Source organism: Empidonax traillii, unplaced genomic scaffold, assembly GCF_003031625.1.
Source record: "Empidonax traillii isolate 1590-97213 ecotype Southwest subspecies unplaced genomic scaffold, ASM303162v1 scaffold763:size302500, whole genome shotgun sequence".
Lineage (NCBI taxonomy): Eukaryota > Metazoa > Chordata > Aves > Passeriformes > Tyrannidae > Empidonax > Empidonax traillii.
In genome coordinates, this window is record NW_020955956.1 from 163,404 (window position 1) to 171,463 (window position 8,060).

Below are 8,060 nucleotides of genomic sequence, written 5' to 3' on the forward strand. Positions count from 1 at the left end.
TAACTTACTGGCTCTCTCAAAGCTGGGGAGTAGATAACCAAGGAGGAGAGAGGGGACACCAGGCTCAGGTTTCAGCCGAAGTGCCGGGCTATGGCAGCACGAAAGGGCAGGTCTGGTCCAGACGTGGCTGTGAGTATACAATGCACTTCTCCTTCATGCCCACAGAGACCTCTGCTTTGCTTTTCTGCTTGCTTTCTGCTTGTAGTCTGCTGCTGGGTGTGCCGGGGCTTTAGGAGCCCCTTCGCTGCTGGACCATGTAGGGAGTTACCATTTTAATCTTCAGAGCTCCATGGGTGGCAGACCCTGGCTGAGCTGTGCCTTGGTTTCCAGGGGGTTTGCTGTCCAAGGGCTGTGCTGTGCTGGCATGCTGGCGCCACAGCTGAGGTGCTGCCTTGTCCTCAATCCTGACCTGAGACGCGGAGACTTCCAGCAGGGTCTGGAAGCTTTTCCAGTTGGGAAAGCTCTTTGCATTCAGCTTGTTGCTCGAAGCTGTCGGTGTTTCCTCACTGGACCCCGGACAGCACCCAGGGCTCGGGGCGTGAACGAGCATTTCCAAGCACCGCGCTGCTGTCACCTTCTGCCTCTGGCAGTGGATCCTCCCGTGTGGGCAGAGCTCTGAGGGGCCGTGTTCTGCCTCCTCTGTGTTCACACACCTCCCAGAGCCAGGCTCCACCGTGACTCTGAGGGCTCTTCCCCGCTGGACGGGGCGCTCCTCTGAGTGGCAGCGAGCGGAGCCAGCTGGCACAGGAGGTCAAACAGCCAGCACGTGTTCCCCTGGCACGAGCACCAGCGTGGGGCACGGCGGTCCTGCCACCCATGGCACCCTCCACTGGGGTGGGAGCCCAGGCTGAGCTCTGTGCCTGGCCTGGTAGGGCCAGGATACCGTGTCCATGGTATCTTCAGGGGATAGCAGGGTGGGCCCAGGACACGGCTGCATTTCTCTGGGGTAGGAGGGTCAGGCAGAAAGGATGAGCTGGGGAGGCAGATGGAGGAGAGCAGAAGGCATTTGAGTTGTGCTGCTCCAAAGTCCCAGTTCAGATATCTGAGACTGTAAGGAGAAGGTAAGAGAGGAGCCTGAACCCATGTGGTACATCATCCTCCTTAGATTTGCCTCCAGGGCTTTTGTCTGTGGTCCTGTTGCTTCCAGCTCCTGTCCAGGAGCTTCCTAATCCTGGGTACTCTTCTGCAGCCAGGCTGTGGGCACTACAGCATGTTCTGGGGTGGCAGAATGGAGGCTCTCCTAGACAGGAGGTCCCAATGTGAGTGGTACAAGAGGGCTTCTGATTTTTCTCTTGGAGCTGAGGACAGAGGAACATGTCCTGTGCCCCTGCCATGGATGTCTCATGGCTTTTGGCTGCAGAGAGCCTTTTGGGCTGGCCTGAGCAGCTTGCAGTTACCAGTCCAAGGTCCCAGACTCACAGACCCACATCACTGCATTTCCACCCTGTTCTCCAGCTTCTGGTGAGCCATGCCATCGTCTTCATCTGCTGCCTCACACTGCTCATGGTGTCGCTTGAAGTGTTGCTGTGCCTGGCCTGGGCTGGCTGTGGTGTAGCAGTGCAGGGAGGCACTGTCAGAAGAGAGAGCTTTGACTTTCACAGCTGCAGGGTTCTCAGCTGGGGTCGTTGTCCCTGGTGCTGGTACCTGAGTTTGCTGCTGTGGCTATCCAGTGGCTTCTGCAGGAGGGTAGGGGTGGGCTCACCACAGACCCATCGCTGCGGTCCCTCAGCCTGGACACAGAGGGGCTTCCTGGGCCAAGGGGGGCTGCCGTGGTGGCAGGACCTCCCTCTCTACCATCCCCACAGTGCTGTGATGAGCTGCAGACCTCCTGCCCTGCCATCTGGATGCTCTTCACTTTAAGTGCAGGTCCCAGCCCTCCTTCTTCCTGCCTGATTTGGGGCACCTCAGTCCGTCGCAGCAGTTCCCCCTGTGACCTCCCTGGCCTCTGCCTTTTCTGCCTGGAGGTCTCTGTAATTGTGTTCTCTGCAGCCGAGCAAAGCGCTGACCCGGTGCCAGGACTCTGAGTTTTCATGCTTTTTCTTTTTGTCTCCAAGGCTGATGCTGCAACCAGTTTCTTGAGAGCTGCAAGATCCGGGAATCTGGACAAAGCCTTGGATCACCTCAGGAATGGGGTAGATATTAACACCTGTAACCAGGTAGGTGAAACCCACAGGGCTTTTGTACCATCCCTAGTTCATGTGGCAATGTGGCTGACCAGAAGGCAGATCTGAAGCAGTTGGGGCCAGGAGGGCAGCAATAACTATAAAGATCTGGGGTGCCTGGATGTACTTGCTGGAGCATAGCAAAGGACATTACCAGGTAAGCAGAGAGGGCTCCTTTAGTGTGACAAGCAACTGGGACATCTGGAAGGGGCTCAGCTGCTTCTCAGAGGGCAGAGCAGACAGCTGTAAAGAGCAGCACAGGGGCTGGAACATCACAGCAGTGGCTCTTGAGGAATATTCCTCTTGCCTGCAATGCTCAGGCTTCTTCAGCTTCCCAGAAGCTTCAGCTGATCACAAGCAGGGAATGTTTGCAAAATGCCAGTCGTGGTGCTTTGGGAGGTGCTGGGCAGGAGGAACCCTCCTCATCCAGAGCAGAGACAGGTCGGCACAGGAACAAAGAGCTGCAGGCACCAAGGAGCTGTTTGCACATCATCGTCAGAACATTTTGTATCTGTGTAGCTGCCAAATGCGAGTGACTGAGCCTGAACTGGGGCAGGGACAGACTCAGGGGGCTCAGCCCGAGCAGGGGGAGCAGCCAGGCACTACTGGCTCCCTTCTGGAGCAGGGCTGGTGCTGGGGAGGCTGACTTGGCACAAAGGCACAGTCACCTTTTCCAGCATGAAGTCCCCAAAGCGAGCGAAGTTCAGACCTGTGGTTTGTGTGCCGTGGTGGCCAGTGCAGTTCCTGGGGACAGGCCCCCCCAGGCACAGGTAGAGCCCCCACGGATGTTCTGTCATTTCTGATAGCAAGCCTAAGAGCAGAGGGAGGATTTCCACTGGTCCTGTAACACTGTAGTGCAGAGGAATATGTGGTTCTGGAGGGGGCTCTGAAAAGAATTACAGCAGGGTGACCCAGCCACAAGCTAAAGATGGTGGCTTTGAACCTCTTCCTCACCCAGAGATGGTCAATCAGCTGTCTCCACTGACCAACTTCAAGTCCTGTCTCCAGCCAGATTTCCGGTGCTGGTGAGGAGATTAACACTTTGATGGGGACTGAGTGGCTACAGCAGAACGAGGCACTTCTCTCAGTGATGCCTTTGCACTGGTTCCTGCCATCTCCCAGAGGTTAGATGGCACTTTGGGGTTTCCTTCTGAGGAATATCAGACCTGTGGGAAAGGTCCAACCTCACATGTCCTGTATAGAATAAAGAGGGATATATGTGGTCAGACCTATCCCACAGGCCCTGTATTCTTGCTCAAGTGCAGAGACCTTGACATGCCATCTGATCTTCATCCGCCGATTTCATCCCCTCCATCACTGCCATCTGCATCAGCGTCTTCTTCATCCACCTCTTGTGTTTCAAAGTCCAGCATGCTCCCATCTCACCCTCGAGGAGCTGGAGGCCTGGAGATGAGTGCACCTTGCTGCCAGGACTCTCCCCAGCAGGGAACAGCGCTGTGCTGGCACGTGGGTGCCCGGAGCTGGTCTGTGTTGGGGTGGCCAGCCCTGATGGACAGTCCAGGGCAGGGCCCTGCTCTGGGACAGGCTGAGTGCAGAGCCTGTGGTTTTCTGTAGGGCTGCATTTGTCGCATTGGCAGCCAGTGACTGGGATTTCTGGGAAGTGTTTGCAGCACTCGGTGAGGAAAACACTGCACCTTTCAAATTACGCACATCCTGTGGCGGTTTTGGGTCAGATGAGCTGTCAAGCCAAAGCAAATGTGCAAAACAGCCTGTATTGTTCCTGGAGCAGGAATACCGATGGAAACAATCTTCTGCAGACGCTGCACTTACTGCTGTTAGGACAGAGAGTAATGATTTGTCCACAGTTTTCAGCATGCAAAAGCTTATTTATGAATCCTTTGCGTAAAAGGGCATATGGGCTGAGGAGAGCAGCTGGGCAGCTGTGGTCTGCACTCCAGGTGTTGGTTACATGAGTGTAACCAATAAAAAGCCTTCATGTCCGTGGCCACTTATCCCTTGTGAGCAAGGGTGCCAGAGATCATTTGTATGGGGTTGTGTCGGTACATCTTCATCAGAGAAGCTGGACTTGATCAGGGAAGATGGACTCAGTGTGGCCAGACCTGGCTGGGGAGTATTTCCTTTTAGTGACACTGCTCTGTGGCTGTTGCAGCACTTCATTTTCCCCTTGGAAACAGGCCTTTTGTGCTTGAGGCTTGAGGGAACACTGGAGCTGGTATGCTGAGGAAACCCTCGGGGTTTTGTTTTTATTGCTGTAACCAGAGTTGAGCAAAAGAATCTGTAACTCTTCAACTATGGTCCTGGACAACTGGTGCTTAGAGTGAGAAAGGGTGGAAACCCCTTTTCTAGTCCGGCAACACTCTTGAAGCTGCTCTGATTTTAACTGGAGTATTGAGGGCAGGAACTGGAGCCTCCTTGAGTATTTTCTACTCCCCTACCTATATTCAGAGGATGAAGCATTTCTGTGAACTGACATTCCAGTCAGGAGTCCGAACAGATGGTTGGGAGGTGGAGTACTTGGGCAGGAACTCCTGTCCCTCTGCCATGTGACAGCACTGTGTAGGGGTGAGTAAACCTAGTGCATCCACCTGGGAGAAATGAGGGACAAGGAGAAAAAGTGGCATTTGCAGCTATTTAGCCTCTTTTCCAGCAGCTATCCCAGCCCTTTTGTTACTTGTGAAGTGGAAGTGGGTGTCCAAATGCCCGCAGTCGTGTCTGCACAGGAGCTCAGAGCAGGAGGCTCCCCAGAGAGCCCCAGCCCCAGTGGTGACTAATTCCCCTCTCCCACCTTTGCTCCCTCCAGAACGGGCTGAATGCCTTGCACTTGGCCTCCAAGGAGGGCCACGTGAAAATGGTGGTGGAGCTGCTGCACAAGGAGATTGTTTTGGAGACAACGACCAAGGTAAGGATAAGACAGTCTGGCCTCTCCCCTGAGGGGCCACTCCCCTTGAAAGGGGAGTAACATAAACCACAACATGTGCTGGTGCTGCCTTATGAACAACTCCCCCAGCACGGGCTGCTGGCTCCGGTCAGCCCTCGCTGCCCCTGCGTGCTGCAGCACTGAGGTGGCCTCAGTGCCACTGTCACAAACCTGGAGAGCTCTGCTGCTCCATAAATAACATCTTGTTCTCTCGTGCATCGCCACAGCGGGGTGTGGTTCTCGCTTGGTGACGAGCGAGGCAGCGGCACAAGCGAGCAGGGCTGACAAATGAGCATCTCCAGCACCGCCTGAAGGGCTGTGAGAACAGGAGGAGGCCTGGCTTGCCACCTCCCTGGTGCTCTTGCAAGGTTCAGGACACAGAGCAGAGTCTGGCATTCTGCCTCACCACCCAAAGGCAGAGCCTGTGCCTGCGTTTTCCAGCCTGCTCATCATCCCTTCGATCTGCTGGGGTGCCTTGGCTACCAGGGCACACACTGCAGCTTTGTCTGGAGACTGCCAGTTCATCTACCCCATCCTCCCTACCCTTCTCATCTCTCAGTGCTGGAGATGCACAGCACCTGACAGTGCACACAGCTTTTACTGCCAGAAGCTTCATGGGAGAGATGAAATCACTCTCTTCCCCGGCCAGCACATGGCGAGGGTGGCTGGCTGGTCCACGGCAGGGATGGGACACGGAGCGAGAGCTGCATGGCCCCCCACGGGCTTTCTTGGCCAGCTGCTCTGTCTGCATGCCCATTAGCACATGTCAACCCATCTTCCCTTGGTGTCCTGGGCTGCTTCAGCCCCTGAACACTGCCCTGTGGTGTCTTTTAGAAGGGAAACACAGCCCTGCACATCGCTGCCCTGGCTGGACAGCAGGACGTGGTCCGGGAGCTGGTGAACTATGGGGCCAATGTCAACGCCCAGTCACAGGTAGGGTGAGCTGGTCTGGAACGGGAAAGGCACCCAGGGTGTGATGGTGGTGTCCTCATGGTGGGAACTGTGCCCAGCGTGGGCACTTCAGCAGTCCTTTGCAGTTTCTCTCTAGTCCTGTTTGGGGACAAGGACTGCTCTGCCAGAGCCCTGAAAGGAGATGAGCATGCAAATGGTGTTGAGGGAGTCTTGAGGCCCGTGGGGAGCCCAGCATGGTCTCTGCTGAGGGAGTCCCTGGCAGCACACACAAGCATGCAGGAACTGGGGGGGCTCATGGCTGATGCCTCCTGGCACAGCTGTGAGATCTCCAGCTCCACACACTGGGCCTCCTTCACACTCTCTCCCTTGGGCCTGGTGGGGCTGCAAGCTCTTTAGATTTTGCCTGATGGGAGAAACGTCCCTGAAGCTGGGGACAGGAATGGCAGTGTCTCCTGGGTTGACTCCATGAGCCATCACCTGTTTTTTTTCTGGATGTGTGGAGCCCTGGGTTCCAGCTCTGTGATTGCTTCACCCTTGCCAGGTTTTTTTGCTTTTTCACACCCACACTGGGATGGTTTTGCCCCAGTTCACTGAGCTGGGGGTGTGGGTGTTGATGGGGTGTAGGTCTGCAAGGAACTCGAGAAACTCGAGGAGAGCTGTGTTGATGTGCATGGCCCTGTGTTTGCAGAAAGGCTTCACGCCTCTCTACATGGCAGCGCAGGAGAACCACCTGGAAGTTGTCAAGTTCTTGCTGGAAAATGGAGCCAACCAGAATGTAGCCACAGAGGTGAGATCCTTGGGGGGGAGCCCATGGCCCTGCTTGGGGGGATGTGCCGGGTTCTGCCATGGCTCTCTCCCTCTTACCTGGTCTCCTTGGCAGGATGGCTTCACGCCGCTGGCCGTGGCTCTCCAGCAAGGGCATGAGAACGTGGTTGCTCACCTTATTAACTATGGGACAAAGGGCAAGGTGCGTCTGCCCGCCCTGCACATCGCAGCCCGCAACGATGACACTCGCACAGCCGCTGTGCTGCTGCAGAACGACCCCAATGCTGACGTCCTCTCCAAGGTGTGTGCTTTCCCCATCCTGTCTCGGGGAGTTTCCCCACATCCCCAGGGAGAACAGCAGCTTGGTACGTTGTCTGCATCCATCCTCTCAGCAGGGAGCGTTTGTCTGGCTGGGCTGATCCCTCCTTCTTTCCCCTAGACTGGATTCACTCCCTTGCACATTGCAGCCCACTATGAGAATCTCAGTGTGGCCCAGTTACTGCTGAACCGTGGAGCCAGCGTCAACTTCACGCCACAGGTGAGTGCAGAGGGGGAGGCTACCAGGGCTCTCCTTTGTTCACCCCTTGCCTTCTGGAAAGAGAAGGGGCTGCTCCCTCTAACAGACTGCTGCTCTTCCTGGCAGAACGGGATCACTCCCCTGCACATTGCCTCCCGCCGGGGCAACATCATCATGGTGCGGCTGCTGCTGGACCGCGGGGCCCAGATCGAGACAAGGACCAAGGTGAGAGCAGTTCTGAGCACAGCCCGTCTGTACACAGGCCTGTCCCTCCCTGAGCTCCTTATGCCCAGTGCTTACCCTGCAAACCTCTTGCTGGGGCTGTGGGGGAAGGTCCCTGCTGCACTAAAGGGATGGACCAGTCTTTTTGCTGGCACATGTAGAGGTGAGAGGAGCCACAGAGCTTCGTGGCTGCAAGGGCATGCCCTGGGGGCTGAGGGCAGACTCAGTTTTGCCTTATTTTGCAAACAAGTTGAAAGTCCCTCTTACTCGTCTGCCTGAGGAAACCCTGCCCTTGTGTGCCACACTGAGCCCTTGTCTCTCCCCAGGATGAGCTGACCCCTCTCCACTGTGCTGCACGCAATGGACACGTGCGGATTGCAGAGATCCTCCTGGACCACGGGGCTCCCATTCAAGCCAAGACTAAGGTAGCTGTGTGACTCAGCAGGGCTGTGCTTGGTGCCCAGGGCAGCACAGGGGGGTAACGAGCTGTGCACAGTTGGGGATGGCACCCATGGCTGGACTGGGGCTTTTCTGGCCTGCTGAGGGGTAAGGAGCTTCCTGACCTACTTGGCTCTAGCTGGAG

At 56.2% G+C, this 8,060-nt stretch overlaps 1 protein-coding gene across 8 annotated transcripts in view; it reads left to right on the top strand.

The window, feature by feature from the left end:
- Window positions 1-8,060, top strand: part of ANK1 (ankyrin 1) — a 49,833-nt gene that overhangs the window by 22,823 nt on the left and 18,950 nt on the right. For 7 of the 8 annotated variants that reach the window (XM_027901112.1, XM_027901115.1, XM_027901116.1 and 4 more), the window contains 8 exons: window positions 2,055-2,156; window positions 4,945-5,043; window positions 5,896-5,994; window positions 6,662-6,760; window positions 6,854-7,039; window positions 7,178-7,276; window positions 7,382-7,480; window positions 7,804-7,902. In XM_027901112.1, coding sequence (XP_027756913.1) covers window positions 2,055-2,156; window positions 4,945-5,043; window positions 5,896-5,994; window positions 6,662-6,760; window positions 6,854-7,039; window positions 7,178-7,276; window positions 7,382-7,480; window positions 7,804-7,902 — 882 coding nt within the window. Of the gene's footprint in view, window positions 1-18; window positions 130-2,054; window positions 2,157-4,944; window positions 5,044-5,895; window positions 5,995-6,661; window positions 6,761-6,853; window positions 7,040-7,177; window positions 7,277-7,381; window positions 7,481-7,803; window positions 7,903-8,060 lie in introns of those variants that run through there. The other variant, XM_027901120.1, reaches the window with a different exon arrangement.